The sequence below is a fragment of the Urocampus carinirostris genome, chromosome 15 (genome assembly GCF_059441175.1).
Source record: "Urocampus carinirostris isolate Australia breed hairy pipefish chromosome 15, RoL_Ucar_1.0, whole genome shotgun sequence".
In the NCBI taxonomy this organism is placed as follows: domain Eukaryota; kingdom Metazoa; phylum Chordata; class Actinopteri; order Syngnathiformes; family Syngnathidae; genus Urocampus; species Urocampus carinirostris.
In genome coordinates, this window is record NC_142363.1 from 26,546,335 (window position 1) to 26,568,423 (window position 22,089).

The 22,089-nt window shown below is 38.4% G+C and overlaps 2 protein-coding genes across 3 annotated transcripts in view; one reads left to right on the plus strand and one right to left on the minus strand.

The window, feature by feature from the left end:
• Positions 1-1,734: 1,734 nt before the first annotated feature.
• Positions 1,735-13,613, plus strand: cldn23l (claudin 23-like). The gene is made up of 2 exons (XM_088354882.1): positions 1,735-1,843; positions 9,236-13,613. The coding sequence occupies exon 2, from the start codon at positions 9,284-9,286 to the stop codon at positions 10,031-10,033; it is 750 nt and encodes a 249-aa protein (XP_088211008.1). The 5' UTR covers positions 1,735-1,843; positions 9,236-9,283; the 3' UTR covers positions 10,034-13,613.
• A 1,675-nt stretch (positions 13,614-15,288) lies between these two features.
• Positions 15,289-22,089, minus strand: part of cnksr1 (connector enhancer of kinase suppressor of Ras 1) — a 61,813-nt gene continuing 55,012 nt past the window's right edge. The window contains exons 18-21 of one of the 2 annotated variants that reach the window (XM_088354880.1): positions 20,580-20,641; positions 18,237-18,324; positions 17,998-18,179; positions 15,289-16,727 (exon numbers count right to left, since the gene is read on the minus strand). In XM_088354880.1, the coding sequence (XP_088211006.1) occupies positions 16,299-16,727; positions 17,998-18,179; positions 18,237-18,324; positions 20,580-20,641 (761 nt within the window). In that variant the 3' untranslated portion in view covers positions 15,289-16,298. Of the gene's footprint in view, positions 16,728-17,997; positions 18,325-20,579; positions 20,642-22,089 lie in introns of both variants that reach the window. The other variant, XM_088354879.1, reaches the window with a different exon arrangement.

Sequence of the window (22,089 nt, forward strand, 5' to 3'; positions counted from 1 at the left end):
GAAAGTGTCCACCCTCAATACACAATTTCCTGTCTGGTATTGTTCCCGTTTATGTTGTCCTAGCTGTTTAATATCGGTTTCCAGTTTCGTTTTGTTTGCCCTGTTTAATTTTGATATCCTGTTTTGATATCAATCCTGTCTGTCCCGTCCTGTCCGGTATCAACCCCATCTGTCCGATATCTGCTTGGGCAATTGGTATTGATCTCGTCAGCCTCTGGCTTCCTGTCATTCCACGCCAGACGGCTGTCTAACATGCATGACTCCCCATTTCCCGTAAAATAAAAGGCTTGCATGAGAAACGTCACACATTTGATCCTGTTCCGGTTCATGACAGTAAATACTTAATTCAAATATGAGGATGAACACAAGTGCATTCATAACAACTAAATGAGTAGTTATTTTTAAAGTAATAATGTGATGATAAAATAATGACTGGGAGGTCGCTGGTTCGCGCCTCGGCCGAGTCATACCTAATTGGTATAATGGCGGCGCCCTCTGTTGGCTGCGGCTGCATCGAATCGCTACAACGGGTCAGGTGTATCGACATTTTGTTCTGTGTACATTGGTACAAAGAATGACAATACAAAGGAAATTATTATTATTAGTATTATAAACCTAATATAGCTGGAAAACTCACATTATGGTGACAACATACTCAGTGACCTATATTAATAATTTAAAAGCACCCGTTTGTTTTTAGCAGTTTGGACATTTCAAGCTCTCGCGGGCCACATAAAGCTATGTGTCTGGCCACGTTCGGCCCACGGGCCGTGAGTTTGACACATATGTTCAGTGTTCATTTTACCTGTGAAAAGTGATGGGTCCCGGGGACTCGCATGCTCAAAAATCTATGGGTCCCAACAGAGATCTATGGGTCCCCAAAATTTAGTGTTATCGAGGTTGAAATCGTAAATCGGCGACAAATATATGATATAAATCTATATATTCATTCAGTTTTAATCATCACATTATTAATTCATTTCTGCATCAAACTATTGTTGGTAATATACCAATTAAAGGGATAACTACAAACCTGTCTTTTATTTTCTGCTTTTATACTTCCTTCTTTTCTGAACTTCTTTATACAACATAATTCGTAATATCAATCATCAAAGCAAGTGAGCCGTTTGAGAGCCGGCTCTTTTTAACGAGTTGAGCCAAAAAAGCCGGTTCTCTAAAAAAAGACGGACTTCCTTTCACTACACAACAAGATCTCGTTGGCCGAGGTCCGCGTGCAGACGAAAACTCAAACCGCGAGACCAAAACATCAATGGCGGATCTGCCTGACGAAAAGTTTGGAGTGTGGTAAATCTTTGTTTAAAAAAAAAGTAATCGGGTAATAATGACAATTTTGTGGCAAAAAGGTTGCGTCCCGGGGACGCACGTTGATTTTACACAATGCGTCCCCAGCAAAAATGATGCGTCTAGGACGCAGGGACGCGGGAAAACGAGAACACTGCATGTTTGAGATAAATGTATGTTCAAGATGGGTTTTTTTTTAATTCTCTCAGTAAAATGTGATACTGGAGTGCCACGTCCAATTTCGTTGTCACAATATGTTCAACCCATTTTGTAACAATTTGTCATAAAGTTCTATTCTATTCTCTGTTTCATCCCATCACTGCATGGGAGAGAAAATCCCAATCCCCCCATTTGCTTACACTGTCAGACGACTCGATACACACAAAGACTCACAAAGACACACACAAAGACACAGCAACAGCGAGCAGAAGGTGAGAGAGGGAAGCAGACGGCAAAGGAAGGACGTGAGGACGGACGCAAACGGAATCAGGAAGAGGAAGAGGAAGGACCAAAAGATGCTAGCGGACAAGCGTTCTCAATGGCAAGTACCTCTCTCATATCTGTGTGTGTGAGATCACATGTTAAAGGTAGAAAGCTTTGCCTTAAAAATAGCCTCCCGCATTTACACCCTCCTCTACAGCAGGAGCCTCCATCTTTAGTTTGGATTTATTTATTTGATTTTAGCATCGGTAGCAGGCTTTAATGAACGTTTTATTCTCTCGGGTCGGCTTCGTCTCGTTGATTTTGGGTCTCGTTTGTGTGCGTGTTTGTTATAAGACAGTAGTTACATTCTTGATATAATTATTTAGCTTTGATTTGTCATTAGTTTATGTAGGATTGCAGAGTTGTTTTTATTGTATTCTTAATTACAATAGTTTTGGTTACCATCTGGAATAGCTATAATAAATTATTTAATAAATATATATTAAAAGCTTAAGTTATTATTTAAAAAATACAATTATATTATGTTATGAAAATCCATATACATTATTTTCATCATGTCATTCTTTCTATCACGTCATTTTTGTTTTTCTAACTAAAATTGATTGGGTTTCACAATTACAGTATGTGTTTCTCATTTTCCCAACTGTATCCTTTAACTTCAAATTTTTATTTTATTTTTTTTATTCTTATTTATATTTTTTTCATTTAAATTTGTCTTATTTTGCAATATTTTTCTTATCCTTGCAACTGTATTATTTATCTTCCGAAAAGTTTTCAAATTTTTTCTATGATTTTACTTAAATGTAACTTATTTTGAAATATTTTTGTTTTATCACACCAACTGCATGATTTAACTTCAACATTTTTCTGTCTATTTATTTTTTGAAATATCCTTTAATTTTAATTTATCTAATTTTCACCATTTTTCTTATCTTTCAAACTGCTTGAGCGTATTTAACTTCAAAATTAATTTTTCACCTTTTAATTATTTGTATAGATATGCATTTATTTATTTTTTTAGTGTTATTTATTTTATTTGATTTATGTCATTTTACAATTATTATTATTTTTTATTTTTTATTCCTGTATTTCATAATTTCAAATGTTTTCTTTTAATTTATTTGTCTATTTCATTTTTTTATTTTTTGAGATATAAAAATCTTTTTTACAATATTTTTTCTTATCTTCCTGATTGTATTATTTAACTTTAAACCAGAATTATTTTTTAAGTTTGTCCATTTTATTTGTTTGATTACAAAGTAATTTAAAAAACTTTGTAAAATAAGAAAACACATTATATGAAAAAATAATTGTTTCTTTTTATTAGAAAATAAGAGGAAATATGATTATGAAACAAAATTTTATATTTTTTTCATGTTACATATATGCGAATAAATATATAATATGACATATAATAACATAAAAAAAAGAGAATTAAATCAGATTTATTTTACTAGAAAAATAAAAGAAAGTACAATTTAATGAGGAAAATATTTGAAATGTTTTTTGTTTCACAAGAAACAGGATAAAAATGTGTTGATAAATAAGGAAAATATTTTTCAAAATTCTAATAATGATAAGAAATATGAAATATAAAACGGGATAAAATAAACTAAAATAAATATGAGGGAGGTAAAAAAAAAATATTTTACTAGAAAAACTAAACGGGAACAAAATCTGATTAGGGAAATATCATTTAAAATGTTTGTTGGCCAGGAGAGGTATAGGCGCCACCAGGCTGTACTTGCCAAAGACACACCACAGGAAATGGTGCCTCTTTCAACCAAATGATTAAGGGATCCAATGTGAAACAGACGAATACAATATACAGTCAAACAATATTCAAAATTGTGATAAAATACAACAATAAAAGACAAATGTCAGTGGAAAAACGTGAACAGAGACAGGACCCACTTGCGTACATTTGTCTCAGTTTAATTGGGAAGAAGGGAAAAGATTGCACACACGATCCAGTGATCGCTGGTCGCGGGGATCAGGTTGCTCTGAACGCGGAAGTGGGACTTCCGTGGCGGGCGATGGCGGTGTCGGGAGCGGAAAAACAGGTCAGTAGCCAAGACAGGAGAGCAAAAAACGTGGTCGAGATCAGAAAACGGGTCGAAGCCGGGAAACAGACGGGATCCAAAACAGGGGTGGGTCAGGGTCGAAAAGCTTGCCAAGCGTAAACTGAGGTTCGCAGACGGACTGACAACAGGTGACAGAAAGACAGGGGTTTAAACAGTGACAGGGAGCCAATCAGAGCCCGAGGCAGCCAAAGGAGCGGGCACAGGTGACTCGCATCAGTAATCATGACAATTTTACAATTGGAAAAAAGGAGATTACTGAAAAAAATATTGTACTATAAAAATAGAATAAATAGAAAAAATAGAAAAACAAATATCCCCAAAATAGTGAGCTGAAAAAAATCCTATTTTTTTGGATGCTTTATAAGGAAAATACCCTCATTGAAACATATGTTATCGACTTAACAAATTCCCTGTCGGTACAGCAATAAAATGGTTACAAAATATTCATATGGAGCCTGCTAGGAACATTCGGATCATTTACCGTTATATCGTAAAACAAACCCAACTACCCCACCTCAAATTCTTCATACAGTAAATCACTTGATCCGTTAATTAAAAAAAGGTCGACCCAGAAATATTTCCTGTCTCGTCAACTGCTCAAGTTTCTTGTAAAAACTTTGAGTTGGCTAGCGTCCAACTTAAGCATTCCTGTCATTTTATTTGTCATTGTTTGAAGTGACTGTAAACAAAAGCTCAGCTTTGTCGTCTTTTGTTTGCTATTTTTGTCCGACTTTTGTTGTGTCAAAGACAAAATATGCAAAGCTAACAATGAGAAGGCACAGGAGGCTTACCGCGACGCAACACAGAAAGCTAGGTCGGAAGAGATGTCGCTAGCGATGTCGTAAACATCTCGTTAGCTTAGCGCCGACGGCATTTTAAGAATTCCGCTCTCCGTAAAATGCAAATCTAAAAACGAGCAAGGCTAATGGCGACGAGTCAGGGAAAGCTAGGTCGGGAGAGACGGCGCTAGCGACGCCAAAAACCTCTCGTTAGCTCATTGCTTCTTCATTATTTTCTTTCACGATCCCCTCGGAAGAAGAAATCCTCTCGACCTTTTATCTAAGTGATCACATAATATGGGTGGAGACAAAACAAAGATGGCTCCATATTGATAACAAGTCACCTCCGTCCATGCCATATCGATGCCTTTCAGCACACTTTGGGCTAAAGATAAACTCAAGCTTCTTATCAGCGTGATTGGGTTGTAATGTTGTTGAGTGAGTGCTTTATTAATTTGGCTTCTCGCCAATATTTTTAACATAGCAGGCCCACCAGTCTTTGCTTGACTCCCTCCAAGGCCGCAGTGAAATGCTACTGCAGGAGACTTTCGATTGTCTCTTTACCCGGTCTCTCTTCGCCTGTGTCCGCATCCATCTTAAATATTTTTTTTATGGGGTCTCTTGAGGGTCTGCTACACTTCATGTCTACAGTTCATACTCAATGTTCATACTCTGTGCTTAATACATTTGTATTTATTTATAAAGAAGTAGTAGCACAATTTGGTTGTATCTCCTCTACTACTTCATAATGGGCTTGAGGCACTGGAGAGCTTGGCCTTCATCAGCAAAGAATGATTTTCTATAAAACTGATGGCAAAACTTGGTCTGGTGTTCTCTCTACTTCTTTGTAATGTGGAGAGCTCTCCTGTCATAAGTAAAAATTCTAAGCATTTATGATCCTCAAGCTGTACTTGCCCAAGACACACCACAGGGAATGGCGCCCCGACAACCCGCGTGGTTAAGGGATCCACCCCACCCACCCCATAGAAGTAGTAGAACAACTTGGTCATCTCTCCTCTCTGACTTCCGTAATGTGCGCGAGACACTGGAGAGCTCGCCCATAATGACTCATGCTAAAAATTCGAACCTACCGGGAAATATCTTAAAAATAGATCTTAGAAAAATCAAGATAAACTGTCTGGAAAATTATAGAACAGTTTTATCAGTTGTGCAAATAATAGATTTTCACGCCATTTTTGGAATTTGCCAAGGTGATGAAAGGTACTTTTTCATTTCCACATTTAACATTAAAACAACAATTCCAACCTACTGAATTTTAGCAGAAATTCCAAAGTGTGCTTTGTAATCTGGAAAAACATACTTTCCAGACTATAAAACCAAAAAATGGCAGAAAATCGAATTTACGCATTTTAATGCCGTAATTTCCAGACTACAAGGCGTGTCTTAAGAACAGAAAACTTTCCAGGAACTCATAGGAGCACCTTTTAATTAAGTGCGCTTTATATCATAAATATCGTATTCTCCAGATTGTAAGGCAGGTCTAAAAAATAACTAAAAAAACTGCCAGAAATTCCAATATTCGCCTTTTATGTCACGAGGCGTGGTAGCGTGGAAGGTGACCGGACCAGAACGGAGACAGGAGGCATGAAGGGAGAACTCAAATGCGTTGACGATCCATAAGTTTTATTTAATAAAATAAAAGTCGCCCAATACTCCGGGGCAAAACAGAACAATACAGAGTTCCTCCGGCACGAACTCCACAGGACATGGCATAACAGACTAAAACATGACAAGGCATAACAGACTAAAACATGACAAGGCATAACAGACTAAAACATGACAAGGCATAACAGACTAAAACAAGACAAGCATAACAGACCGGGATTGTGTATAAGAGTAATGAACCAGCAACCGCAGAACCCACAATGCAGCCTTAAATAGCAGACACAATTAGTGGAACTGCTTCAGCTGTTGCCCAGAGGGCGGGGCAGACTGGTCACCAAGGCGACCGTGACATTTTAATCCAGTGCGCTTCACAGTCTGCAAAAACATCCTATTTCCCAGACTAAAGGTACGTCTTAAAAATCTAAAAAGTTGCTAGAAACTCAAAAGTGCACCTTTCAATTAAGTTTGCTTTACAGTTCGGTTAATATCGTAGTTTCCAGATTATGTCAGGACCAGAACGGAAACAGGACCCAATTGCGTTACGTTTCGCACAAGTTTTTTTAAAGGAAAGAGGAAGGGCTGCGCCCACGATCCGGTGTTCGCTAGGTGCGGGAAGCAGGTCGCTCTGAAAGAAGAAGCGGATCTTCCGTGGCGAGCGATGGCGGTGTTGGGAGTGGAAAACAGGTCAGTAGCTGGGACGGGAGAGCAAAAACGTGGTCGGGGTCCTAGGCGAGTCATAAGCCAGGAAAGGAGAGTAGATGTGGTCGGGGACAAAAAGAAGTCGAAAGCCGGGACGGGAGAGTAGACGGGGTTAGTATCAAAAACGGGTCGAAGCCGGGGGACAAACAGGAGCAAAAAACAGGTAGGAGTCAGGGTTGAGAAAGGCTTGCCTAGTGTTAAGTGAGGTTCGCAGATGGACTGACAACAGGTGACAGAAAGGAGTGAGTTTAAATAGGGACAGGGAGCCTGTTTTTGATCCTGACCACGTCAACTCTCCTCTCCTGGCTTACGACTCGTTTCCGACCCTGAACACGTTTTTGCTCTCCTGTCCCGGCTACTGACCCGTTTTTTCCGTTTCCGACACCATAGTTTCCATCGCTCGCCACAGAAGTCCAACTTCCGCGTCCAGAGCGACCTGCTTCCTGCGCCCAGCGATCACCGGATCGTGGGTGCAACCCTTTCCTTTCTTCTAATAAAACGGAGAGAAACGTAACGCAAGTGGGTCCTGTCTCCGTTCCTGTCCCTAGATAAAATTGTTAGTTTAAAATAAAATTGCGTCTTTTAATCAAGCGTGCCTTATAGTCTAGAAAATCTCTTGTTTACCCGATTTAGCTTTTTTTATTTACTATAGTTACTAATTTAATTTAATAATAGCACTCAGTAAAAAAAGAATAATATGATTTTTAAGCCAAGGCGTGTTTGCCATTCGGATTTCATCAAATATCAGTAAGAAAAAAAACCTTATCGCGCATCCCTTGTCTCGTTTAGTTTTACTATTTTCATTTTTAGCTAATTAGGCGCCGCATCGAAAGCGGGACATGTGTAATGCCCCCGAACGCAAATAAAGCTCCCGGGCGGCTGAATAGAAAGAAGCTTAATAAGCTTTTGTCATCACAAAGGAAAAAAATGAAATAATAAAAGGTGCATGTTAGCGACGAGACGATTGTTTCCTAGCAACAGTCGAGCACTACCTGACTCACTTTCATCTTTCATTGGAACGACCCCCCCATCCCCTCACAAGGACAATGTTATTTGCTAACAGTGATTCTCAAATAAAGCTTTTCATTTTATTCTTAGAAATGCCAGTTACAAATTAACGTTTTGCACCATCTTGCCTTATTTTAGGCACTTTTTTTTCTTATTTTACGTCATTTTAACATCTTTTGAGGGTAAAACAATGTAAAACCTGTGAAAGTTATATGGCAGAGATTGCTTAGTCAGGCTTAAATTAACAATATGTTTTCCTAAGAATTGTTTTAACTATAGCAAGATTAAAACTAATTTTAAACATATAAATAAAAAAGTATTACGATATGAAATTAATATAAATAAATAAATATAAATAAAAATCAGCGTAACCAAAAACTCAGAAGTATAGTATCCTAATATTTGAAAAATATGTGAAGAAATTAAATGAAAATATAGTGTGCCTAAAATAAGAAAAATACTTAAAGACATGAAATCGAATATTTAAAATGAAATATAAAAAATACATCCAAGAAGATATAATACAACATAAAAAAATACAAATAAAAAAAGGTTAAAAAATTTAGCTAAATAATTTTCTGTTCACCATACAATTCGTAATGCAATTACTGTATTATTGTTTTAGCTAAAAATATAGTAAGGCTAAAATTTAAAAAATAATACTTTAAATGACCAAAACTATGTCACAGGAAGATCTTTGTTTTAATTAAAAGAAGTAAAAAATGAGATATATTTATTTTATTAAAATCATGTGAAAATACAATAAATAATCCATGATACATTAAATATACAATATAAATTAAATAAGTAAAATGATCTGCTGATTTGTCTAATTAATATTTTCTGATTATTTATTTGTGATCAATATAGTTGGGCTAAAATGAGGAACATTTAAATGGCATAAAGTATATAATCTTAATCCTTGTAGATTTTAGATCAAGGGAGGGTGTAATAATGCTTTGCAATAATCTGTGGTCTGTGCAGCCCTTTGAGACTCTTTGTGATTAAGGGCGTCACAAATAAACATGACTTGACTTAACTACTTTTTAAAAATATATGATATTATATTGTTATAAAGATATATTAAAAATATACCTGTATTATTACGTTAAAGACCATTTTATTTCAACCTTTTATTATTTCTAGTTACTAAAAAGGTAATCTGGTGTACCCCAGAGCTCATGCATAGGACCACTCGTCTTTTCTTCTTCTGTGATTTGCATTAACAAAAAAATAATATATATTTTTTGCGAAACAAGATCTCCTCTCTAACAAATTATTTTCCCCCGCCAGATGGTTCTTTGGAATTCCACCTGAGCGTCCAAAAACATAACCGGGGGCATGCAGACTCCAGCCTCCATGGTGATGGGCATCGTCTTCGCCCCTTTGGGTCTGGTGCTCCTCTTCACAGCCGCTATCACTCCCCAGTGGCGGGAGGGCCACACTCGCCTGGACCTGGCCAGGCCCGGTTCTGTCCTCCTCCGGACAGTGGTGAAAAACCACGGCCCCGGGGCGCGGTCGGGGTCCCCGGACAGTCTTCTCCTGGTGCGCTCGGACGGTTTGTGGGAAAGCTGCCTCCAACTGGAGCGCTTGGAGCTGAAGCAATGTTGGCCGGTGGCGGGGCCCTACCAGAGGGACCGCCGGCTCCGCCTGGTGCAGGGTTTGGTCCTGACGTCCCTGTTCCTGTGCGGGACTGGGATTTTGCTAGCTTGCGTGGGGGTGCGCTGCTGGACCGACCTTCCGTTGAGGGGGGTGGCGGCTACCGGTGGGCTCCTGGTGGTGGTAGGGGGGCTGCTTAGCATAAGCGCTCTGGGGGTCTACACCCACAACCTGCACCGGCTGGGGACGGGGGACACCAAACAGGACTTAAACAGCACCAGGTTTCCTCAGCTCAGTTTGAGACCGGCTGGGTCGCTCTATTTTGGATGGTTGGGGTCCTGCTTGCAGGTTTTGGGTGGAGGGGCTTTGGTGTTGAGTTTTAAAAGACCCAGGTGCAGAACCTGCCCGGACGTGGACTCCTGTCCTGCATGTCGGCCGTGTTCAGAGATCCACAACAAGCCGGATTCTGACATTTATGAAGTCAGTTGTTAGGATTGGACTTTCAAAAATGTTTGTAAAACTTGTCCGGGATCGGAATTTTCAAATTGCCTTAAAAAGGGATTAAATTCAAATAGAAACGCTATTTTTTGACATTTAAAACGTTCTGAAATAAAAGCAGCAAAAATCCACAACTAATTATGCTTAAAGGTGGCGCTAAAGCTCCTCCCTTTAGTTCAAGGATCTTGAGCTCAATCTACTTGGGGGCCAAGTCGGGCCAAACTGGGTTTTTCACAATAAAAGCACTGATAGAAATATTCCACTGTTATTATCTTTTTGAATATTTTCAACACAAAAAAGATGTAAAATATAGAATCAAGAATGAAAATTAAAATAATAAACAGTAAATATGGCTTATTTTTCTGATTTTTTTTTTATTTTACTAAACTTGTTTATGTTATTTCAATATTTTTTCCCTATCCAATGCCTAGAAATCTGACCAAAAAAATAATTTAAATAAAAAGGGCATTTTTCGAATAAACAATTCTGAGTAAAAACTAAATAAATATATATATATATAATAAAAATTGCATTCCAGATCCCCCAGCAGTTCTTCGGCCCCCAGTTTGAGAAGCTGTGAAAATATTCGGAGTCCCGACGCCAAATTCTCGCCAAGTGCGACAATGTTGACCTTCAGTTGCTCAATAGCGGATATGACTACCGGATGACTTCATTATTGCGCTGTGCTTTGTACTGTTAAGCTAAAAAACAAGGAGAAAATAAACACACTGCATTTGAACACTAAGATTCTAGAATTTTCTTTACTATATTTTCCGGACTATATGAAAAAATGAAATGAAATGCATAATAGAGAAAGAAAAAAAACAAGTCACACTGGAGTATAAGTCACATTTTTGGGGTTATTATTTTTGATAAAATAACTCCCACCTCTTGGAAGGTGATTGTCACATTAGACCCTTCTAATTTGTTTTTTGTGATCAATGTTGAAATTACCAGCACAGGCCTAAAGCACTCTTGATGTGAAAATACTTACTGTAATCTCTCGTTGTTGGATGTTAATGGGTAACCAGAATCCCCCCGTGATATGAGAGAATCTGCTCTATTTTTAACATGCGCTCTGCTGGCCCCTACTCACAGTAATAGTTGACTGGGGATAATGGATCATGGCCAAAACAGTGAATTTCATTTTCGGCGGGCCACAATGGCAAGCTTTTGCGACTTGAAAAGGAAAAAAAGCGTATTACCGGTCGGTCACTGCTTGGAAAATGGGATTGAGGATAATGGATCACAGCTACACAAGCGAAGTTTATTTTGGGCATTGAAAAACAGCAAAAAAAAGAGCTGCCAGGCCCGACAAAAGGACACTCTCCTGGTGGCGACTCACAGCAATTCGTGATAGGGGATAATGTATAGCGGCAGCACTGGTGAAGTTTACACTTTGGTGGACATAACAACAAAAAGGAGACGCCAAGCCCGACAAAAGTGACTTCCGCCGGTCCCGAGTTGCAGCAATTCATGATCGTCAATAATAGATCACAGCCGCACTAGTGCAGTTCCTATATTGGGTTACAGAGTGGCAAGAAAATCTGCTCTGCCGGTAGCCACTTGCAGCAATTTGTAATCTGGGATAATAGATCGCGGCCGCACGAATGCAGTTCACGTTTTTGTGGACAAAACTGCAAAACATGAGTAAACAAACTTGCCAAAAGTGCCTTCTGCCATTCCTAGCTCGCAGCAATATGCGATCAGAGATAATGCATTGCGGCTGCACAAATAAGGTTCACTTTTTGGTGGACAGAAAGACTATAGCTCGAGAAAATATAAGAAGATAATGGAATCCTTTTTTTTTTACCCACGATGCAAAAAAGGCTGCAAAATAGGGAGTGTGGAGTAGCAAGGGATGACAGTACTGCATGATAATGATGAGATAATAATTTCCCACACAAGATGTTCAAAAGAGTAAACCATGAAAAAATGAAATGTATAGTCCGGAAAATACGGTACATGCAGTTGTGACGCGCTATGATTAATAATTACACTGGATGCGATGCTTAAAAAAAAAAAAAAAAAAAAAAAAGACTTAGTTAAAAATGCAAACCATGTGGAAAAACTGTCTTGTGATCCCGTGTGTCAGTTATATGTGGATTTTTCGCTACTTTCGTGCCTTGAGATATGTGTCGAACTCATTCCGCGACTACGCTTGTTACTCGAAATGCTTTATAAAATATTATTTTGGTGTTTAAGAGAGAAATACTGAAAAATATATATATATAAAGCATTAAACTGCTGCATATAGTGCCTACAATTTACAGTCTCATACAAAAAAAACGATGAAACACATATGCCAAGTTTTTTTTTCGTTTAAGATGATTCTATCAATGCTATTATCATTTGTGTATTTGTGTTGCTACATATTCTTGTTTTAAGGGTTTTAAACTACATTTTTAGTACCTACGTTAAACACTAGAATGCAGTGTTTTACAACCAAACGATGTAACACGTTTTCCCCGTTTTTCCATTTATTTTCAGATTGATTTCATTCCCATTACTATTATTATTTGTGTACTTGATACATATTTTAGATCACATATTTCTAGTTTAAAGGGTTTAAAACTGTGATTTTTGGTGCCCATGTTAGACACCAGAGGCAGTGTTTTAGTCACGTACATACAAAACAATGTAACACGTATCCAGTGTTTTTTTCCCATGTATTTAGATATTTATTTTGAACTACTTTTGTGTATTTGTGTTAATCCACGTTATAGGAATGACCATATACAGTATTTGTTTAAAGTGTTGTTAAACCTCGACTTTTGGAGCCTATATTAGGCACCAGGGGCAGTGTTTTGCGGTCACGTACATAGAAACAATGACCCAAGATGGTTTCTTTTTCATTAGAATCGTTTTTATGTGTTCATTATTACTATTTGTATCGGTTAATTTGTGTTTCCACGCATTTTAGGATCAAATATTTTCTGTTCAATGGGTTGTAAACGGCAATTTTTGATGCCAAAAGTTAGCATGACAATGAATGTTCCATGAAAGTAACTATTTTATTGCTATTTAATTAATCTGTTTTATAGAATTTGTTTAATGTTCTACTACTACTGAAAACACAGCATTTTGATCATTATATTCGCGCAGCATGAGATAAAATGATAAATTGACAGTACAGTGCCTGTTTTTATCCATCACAGGGGGCGGCCATTTTGTGTCTCCACTGAAAACGACACCACAATATGGCCGCCTAGAGACCGGTAAAATAAAATAGATTTTGCTGTGGAATTTGTACTTCTCAGACAAATCATATCAAAATGCTATGTTTGACTAGTGGGGGACATTTGTTATTAAAGCGCTTTGGAAGGTCTTCAGTGACTTGAAAAGCACTATATAAATGCAAACCACTTACATTGTTATTTTTAAAGGTTAGCTTCATTCAAGCTAATGTTGCTAATAGCCAACTCATTGTGAAATGATTAAACAATAAGAAAAAAAAAAGATGTTTATTCAACCATATAGTTACAGGTACTAGAAATATGCTTTTGTGTGTCTATTTATTTTTTTGCAGCAAAACAAAACAAAATCTGCTTCATTAAAGTTCTATGCATCATTATTTCTGTCCCCCAAAAATGTATGGATTTTTCCTTAATGTATTTATATGTGTTCCGATTCACTATATTTTCAAAAGAAATGGGTGCACTTATAAAATAATGAACGACAAGTTTTGTGCATCATCATTGATCAAATGTGACATTCGTCACCAGTGACACACAAAAAAGACATCACAACACATTTTTTCGGGTGTTATTCAAACGTGAGATGACTCATTGGTTAGAATGAGCCGCTTGGAGCTTTTCAAAGACGTCATCTCTTCGCCGGCAATATGTGGGAGTGATGAACAGAAGTGTGTCAAAATCAAATATAATATGGTCGAAAATGTCTTATATTCCAGTACGATACAAGGAAAGAAGGGTATCAGAATAATGAGAAAAAAAAGGGGAAATTAATCCTAAAGGACTATTCTTTTATTCCAAAGAACCATCTGTTGGGGGACAAATAGTTTGTGAGAGAGAATATTTTGTTTCGCTGAAAAAAAAAAATGCAAATCACAGAAGAAGAAAAACGAGTGGTCCTATGCATGAGCTCTGGGGTACACCAGATGACCTTTTACTGTGTTTTAAAACATATACTTGTTTCCAATGAAATACTTTAAATTAATCCGTTTTTATCCTAAAATTAGGCCTTTTTTTCTCTACTGATACCCTATAACAGGGATGGCAAACAAGTTTGACACTAAGAGCCGAAATTTTTAACCGTGAGAGTCAAAGAGCCACACCACACACTGACCCGCATTAGATGTAACTTATGCACGATTGGCAGTCAGTTGTGTCCGGAGCAGCATAAAAAAACAAATCTGCCAAATTAATTTCAAAATATTATTTATTATTTGTTATTAGCTGATGGATTCAAGTGTGTTTTAAGAGGTGGGGGGGAGAAACTAAACATGAAACGAGGCAAAGAGCCACAGCATTTAGAAAATATGATGGGGCAAAGAGCCGCATTCTTATTGGCCAAGAGCCGCATGAGGCTCTAGAGCCGCATGAGGCTCTAGAGCCGCGTGTTCGCCACCCCTGCCCAATAAAATCTATACCGATAAAAACGATTCACATTCAAGCTATATTAAGAGAGATAAAAAAACACACAAAATGCACAGAATTAAATATGTATTATATACCGGCAATTGGCATCTTTTTCCAGTTTTGTAAACTTGAACTCGAGCAATTTTTTACAAAAAAAAAAATACAAAATTGACAACACAATAGAGCACTTTGTCCAGAATACAGCAAAAAAGGGAGTCATCTTTGCAATAAATTGCACCAAAGCAACATTTTACATTTAAAAACCACTTGGATTCGATGATCATCTCATTGAAATGAAACGCTTTAAAAAATATGCGTTTTCACGTCTTGTTTTCTTTTGTTCACTGTACAATATACACACATCTGTGACCCTGAATCACGAAACTTTCGATTTGTTCAATTGCATTCCGAGCTGTGGTAGGATGAAGCAAGATTCATTTACCTCGGAGCAGCTAACAACAATAGCAAGTAGTGGCGAGCCCTCGACTGCGACCAAGTGGATCACGTGAGTGGCTAGAGATGAAAACAATTAGAAAAAGTGGAAATGCCTTGATCATTAAAATCAGTAATGTTCACTTGAATGACCAGCAGGTGAGGGATAAAGCAAGCTTTCTTAACATGGAGTAGCTAACAATGACAATAGACTGCGACCAAGTGGTTCACGTGAGTGGCTAGAGATGAAAACAATTGGGAAAAAGTGGAAATGCCTTGATCATTAAAATCAGTAATGTTCACTTGAATGACCAGCAGGTGAGGGATAAAGCAAGCTTTCTTAACATGGAGTAGCTAACAATGACAATAGACTGCGATCAAGTGGTTAACGTGAGTGGCTAGAGAAGAAAACAATGGGAAAAAGTGGAAATCCTTTGAACATTAAAATCAGTCATGTTCACTTGAATGACCAGCAGGTGTAGGCTAAAGCAGGCTTTCTTAACATGGAGTAGCTAACAATGACAATAGCGGGTAGCAGTGAGCCTGCGGCTAAGTGGTAGATTGTTAGTGAGTGGTTAGAAAAGGAACCAGTGGAAAAAAAGTCAAAAATGCCTAAATCACAGAAATCAGCAAATAAAGTGTGCAATACAATCTACTGTTTTTTTTAAATGTCAAAAGTTTGACATGTAAGTATTTATTAACAACAAGATTTTCATATTTGGCATTGTGTGCATGTTTTATTTTAACAGGAGTGTAAATGCAGTTTTACACCTGAACCAACTCACCATGCTATACAAACTCACCACTGCCCTTTAGCAGGCGGAGAGAGCATTCATAACCTGATAGAAATGACCTGGAGACTTGCTTATTTTTTCGAGATATTTTATGATGGGCTAGATCAAAGAATCCGGCTGTATGATTAGTGTTCCTGGATTACACTATTGGTGTAGGCTTTCTATTATTATTATTATTATTGCTATTACAAAGGTTATTATTGGGCCGGTTGCAAGAACATTGTCAGAAGTTAAACTGGTTTGTAATAAAAAAGAGGTTTGGGGCTATGGCTCTAAAATGCACACTGGTGCTTTAAGACTGGACATTTTTGCCACAAACACAATGCTCATGTGCAGGTTTGTTATTAATTTTTGCCACCGTTGACTGGGAGTGATTTTTTGAGACAGCTTGCTCAGATCGGAAAAGCGTAAGAGACGCTCGTCCCCCTTTTCCTAAATGTAAAAATAAGCGTCCGGAGCCTCGCCGCTCTCCCGCATCTGGCTGAGCTGCATATTGATGGAGTCCTGCAGCGATCCCAGCGACAGATTCAAACCCAAACTGTCCCTCTCTTCCGACGAGGAGACCCGAGGGAGCTCCAGGACCACATCCGAAGGTTCGGCGTCCACAAGCTGCTCCCCGTCGCTCAGCTTCAGCCCCGAGGCGCCTTTCTTCTCTTCGATGCCCGTTTCCGTGGCGACCGTTTCCACGGCGACCGCCTCCGAGGGCGCGTCGGGCGTCGCCGCGTCTCCCGCTTTGGCGGCCAGTTTCTCGATTTCCTGGACCAGTTCCTCGTTTTGCTCCTTCCACCGGCGGTATTTGGAAGCCGTCGGGTCGGGATCGTCCAAGAGTTTGTTGAGCTGCTGCAATTCCGTTTCTTTGGCCTTGACCACAATCAAGGAGTTAACATTTCAGACATTGTTTCTTAAAGGCACAGTGATATTTGACCACTAGAGGTTGCTGTAATGGAACGTGCAACTGAAAACGAGTTCTTAAAAGCACAAGGACGAATACCAATTACGAAGACTCAAAGTAACCTTAAAGCACCATTTTACTTTTTTTCTTTTGCCCAGCCTATTTGAGTTTTTTGAGTACCCGTAGCAGCAAGATGGCCAAAGATTATGGTCAGTTATCGCTGAGTGAAGCTCATCTTATGCTAAATAAATACAGCTTTAAAAAATAATTCATGTTTATATAGCAGTTCATGTATTTTTGCCTATTCTGTAATCAATTTTCTTTGTTTTTACCACTTAAATAATTAAATAATACACACTCTCCCTTTAACTTTTTTGGAGCCAAGGCTTACTTAATAAAAAATCTACAAAAAATATTCCAAAATAATAGTAAAAATAACAATTAAAATCAGCAACAGGGGTTGACATTTTGTGAACTAAAGAAACAAAAGAAAAATACACTAAAATTAAAAAAAAAAAAAAAAAATTAAACGGGAAAATGTTTCCTCAAAGGGGCTTGGTTTTCTGAATTATAGAAGCGAAGAAAAACTACCCTAAGATAAGAAAAAAATAAAAAGGGCAACATTTTCTCTCGAATGGACAGGATCTTTGAACTATAAAAAGCAAAATAAGCAAAATAAAAATAAGCACAATGTCCTTTTAAAGGTGAACAACATTATACAACACACTAACATGTTGAGGTTTTTTGAGTTTTTCCTTGCCCATGTCGTCATGTTGGTTCCAGATCAGGGGATGGTGTAAAAATAGTCTGAAAAAAATAGTCTGTGTAATAACCTGTGAAGCCCTTTGAGACTCTTTGTGATTAAGGGCTGTACAAATAAAAATGACTCGACTAACAGCTTTTGAGTTTTTCCTTGCCTGCATGTTGGTTTAAGATCAGGGGATGGTGTAATTGTAAGCTGTGCAGTCCTTTGAGACATTTTGTTATTAAGAGCTATCCAAACAAACGAGACTTGACTTGACTAACACTATACTACAAAAACTAGTTTGAATGAGCCACATGTTTCTATTAACGAGACTATTTTTTAGGCTTTTTTGCAATAATGATACTATGCTACTTTCCACTTCAAACCATACTTTATATAAGTTTGGTGGACAAAAGAAAATCAAATATTTCTGCGTAAAATAAAAGGCAACCGTGAGTGTGAATTTGAATTAGACTCCACCCAGCCCACCTCACCTTCAGCGTGCTCTGCAGAGCACGCAGCGTGTGCGCTTTCTCATTGATGACGGGGTTCTTATTACGACGGATAAAAGACCTCCGAAAGTGGTCGTGAGTCAACGGCTGCTCTCTGCCCATCAAGGACACCCCACCCTCCTTGATGTTGTTCAACATCTTGCCCATTTCGTCTTCTGGAGCAACTGGAAATGCAAATGTTGAGTCGAATGTGGGTAAGGGAGATGAAACTATTCCCTTACCTTTGCTGCCCCCTGTTGATGGGCTGGGTAATGGCAGCTTAAGGTTGCTCTTGTGCTTGGGGCGTGGCAGGGTGCTGGACTGGAATTTCTGTCACACGTCAGAGATTATTATTATTAACAATTATGATGATAATAATAATACACTTTATTTTGAAGCGACTTTCCAGACACCAAACGTCGCTGTATTATTATAATTAGTGTTGGGAACGTTAATTTTAAAAAAGTAATTAGTGATAGCATAACTGTCAACCTGTACGTTTTTGCTGTACAAAGTACGTTTTTATGCATTTTAAGACGTGTACGACGTACGAGGAAATCTGCACGGAAAAACGCAAAATTGTCAATCTCATGCGTCTGCCGCCTAGCGATTTCCCATCATGCATCAATTCCGGAAAAAAAAGAATATGGTGTACGATTATTTTGTATTTTGTACGGGAAAATACGACAGTTTGTACGGGCATGGAGCCCTGGAGGTTGACAAGTATGGTGATAGTAACTCTACAATGTAGAGTATGTAGAGTCTACATCTTCCAAAAGTAACTGAGTTAGTAACTGAATTACTCTGTAGTAAAAGCAACTAGTTACCAGGGAAGGTAACTGTTTCCGTTGATTTAAAAATAAGCTGTATCTCGACGAATTTGAAACTCCTGAAATGTCAAATTAATCAAATTAATAAAATCGCGGTGACGTCTTTGACCAGAGTTTATTTGAAGACATGGTAATTCTGAGGGTTTTTTACGGATCTTTTGGGTCCAAAACTCTCCAGGTGGATTTTCTTGCAGTAATCCCTACATTACAAAATATTACGCAACAATATACATGAAAAGACATAAAACAAGGGGAAAGTAAAGAAAAAAAAGACAAAAATGGAAAAAAAGGAACAGGAATACAATAACGTAAGTTTTGAAAAAGAGAGATAAAAGAAGATAAAATATTAGTTTTTATAGAAATACATTAACATTAAACAACAAAGGAAATCTAATTAAATATTTATAAATCTAAAAAGGATTAAGTAAACATTTTCACCCCGAATCTATACAATTCACAAAGGTCACCCCTTTGATGCCTGGTAGACCCATTTGATTTGCTGTAGAGCTGTGACGTCATCGGAGGAACACGGCACTTTCAAAATGGCGGATCCCATTAACACAACATGTGAGGCAAGCTACAAAAATAACAGCAATTGTAGTGAAGCGATTGCATACCGCTCGTTTAGTTTGTGTTTCTTGTTGTGTGTGTCGCTCATATAATTTCGTCCAGACAGCTCGCTGTTAGCATTGGGGCGGTCGGGGGCTTTCCTGAGTTTTTTGCTCCCGGTTGGCGCTTATTTTGGAGAGGACGTCGTCCCAAAATATACGCAGAGAAGGAGATATGGCAAAGAGGGAACGCTCTTTATTCAGAAATGATCAAAGTTCGTTCAAGAAACGTTGGGCTTTATACTGTGCTCAAAGCATCTCGTGATGTTTGCCTGCCCCAGCTCACTCAGTCAACAGCTTGTGACTTCCTACAACAACATCCTACCACGACTTCCGCCAGATGTCTTCACACACTAGGCCATTGTCAGCTCGAAGGCCACTTGCCTACCGTTCATCCACAACACTCGTTAATTGCGTGTTTGGCTGGCTAGCCTGGGTAAGCACCGGTTTTGCCGTGTCCCTTGGTTAATTCCCAGCCGCCTTCACGTTTATCCCCTTAGCCATTGACACTTTTCATTGTCGGTTCCCTGTTAGCCTGGCTTCTCACCGTATGTATCTTGATCGGCTAGCCTGGAGTTAGCACTCACTTTCCCATATTATTTGATGCGTTTATTTCTGGCCGGCTTCACCTTTGTCACCATATCGGTTCCCGCTATTCGTTGTTTGTTCCTCGGTTACCCTGGCTGCTCACGGTGTTTTTCTTTGATCGACCAGCCTTTTCCACTGAGGCTGCGGCCATCTTTGTTGAAGTTCCTGGTTAGCCATCCACCTTGTTTTATCCAGTTATCTCCCTTTTGGCTGCTTGGCCTTTGTTGTACCTTACTGCATGCACCTGCAAGACAATGCCTAGGCATTCTTCCCAAAAACTACCAAAACGTGTCTTAAACACTAGTAACCTCTACGAATAATTAACTGAAATAATATAGCGACTGGCTTGATAGTTAGGGTGCTGGTGTTTCTCTAATGACGTCACAGCTTAGATGACAAAAACAAGACGGGATGTATTATAAATGTATTATCTCGGATAAAAATTGGAATATACCGATTAAATATATGTAGGTTTTATGCAAAAACCCTGAAGTGTTTCCTCACATTTCACATGTTTAAGAATTTGGGAATATCTTTAAGAGTCAAATTGTGAACTGACCTTATTTCTCCTGCGAGGCGAAGGCGAACCCTCAGTCTCGGATTCCGTCTCACTGTAACACTCTGTAATGAAAATTAAAGTGACAATAAAGGTTGTTGTAACTTAGCATGGAGCTGAAGTGTACATTGGAAGGAGACACACTCCAGAAGCCCGAAAGATACCACTTGGATACATTTGAAAGCCTTATCCCATATCTTTGCACGGGCAAGGATGAATCCCAACCATTGACAGGACATAAAATCGACAATATAAGAAACGAGTGAGTGACAAGAGTCAAAAGCTGGAGTTGGTCAGAGCTGGTGGAAGTAGCTAACTTTAGCAGCTAGCAGGAAGAGCTACAAGAATGCATGACTGTATACGCAAGATAAGTCATATTAAAGGACAAAGACAGCTTTATTTACATGGAGAAGCTAACAATAGCATAGGGTTTGGTAACCTTTTTGACCCAAAGACCCATAATAGCAAAATATTCAGAGCCAGACCATATATTTAAAGACACATTTCAGCAACATCGCCAAACTCGCTCTCCAGAAAAAAAGTTCTTATTTTTCAGCGCGGTGTATTCGACTGTGATTTTGGATGATTTGATACAATTTAAGAAATAAGAATAACGCCAGAGCCGGTGTCACATATAAAAAAAAAATTGCACTTTAATCTGGTCTCCCTTCCGAAATGACTTAAGATCTTTAAGGCTCATTTTGACCTTCAATTTTTTCAAAATGGTTTCATAACAAGGTGCAGGCAGAGTTTTTTTGTAAAAATGTCACAAAATACTGTAATCCAAGATACTGACATATTTACCTAAGGTGTAGACGGAGCTGGGCGGACAGAAGTTCGCTATGTGCATAGCTTTGCCCACACCATCGCCCACCCAATCAAATTGCTCCGTGTGCTTGGCTGGCACTTCTGGTTGTTTTTCTGTGAGTTTTTATAATTAAGTGTCTCTACATGAACCTAAATTCTTCAATGAGCTTTCAAATAAAGGATTCTTTAGCGACGTACAGCCAAAACGGGGTCTGTTGGTGTGACACCTCAATTGTATACTGTAGTGGGGAGTATGCTCTTCATATACTGGACCAAACCCTTCCAATTTCTAGCACTACGTCAGCTATGCACGCAAAAGACTAAACTGTGCGTTTATCAGATTCGGAATGCTACAGATGAAATTCACATGAGTATTATTTTATCTCCGAGCGATATGTTCTCACGAAAAGAGCCATATATGGATTGCGAGGTATGGTTTACCAACCCCTGCAATAGCAGCTAGGATGAGCCGTAGCATGCAGCATAGTGGCTAAGATGAGAGGCTCAGGAAGGAAAACGTGAAAAAAAGTAGTCATGTTTGGAAAGAGCTAAGAATTTGCATTAAAACTAATTTAAAATCCGTTATTGCTGTCCGACAAATTTAGACAGGATTCATTCTTCAACAATAAAAATTGCTTTCACATTACAGTGAGTATTATTTGACCAACCACACCATTTTCCCCCTCATTTCTTTGGACCAGATTTT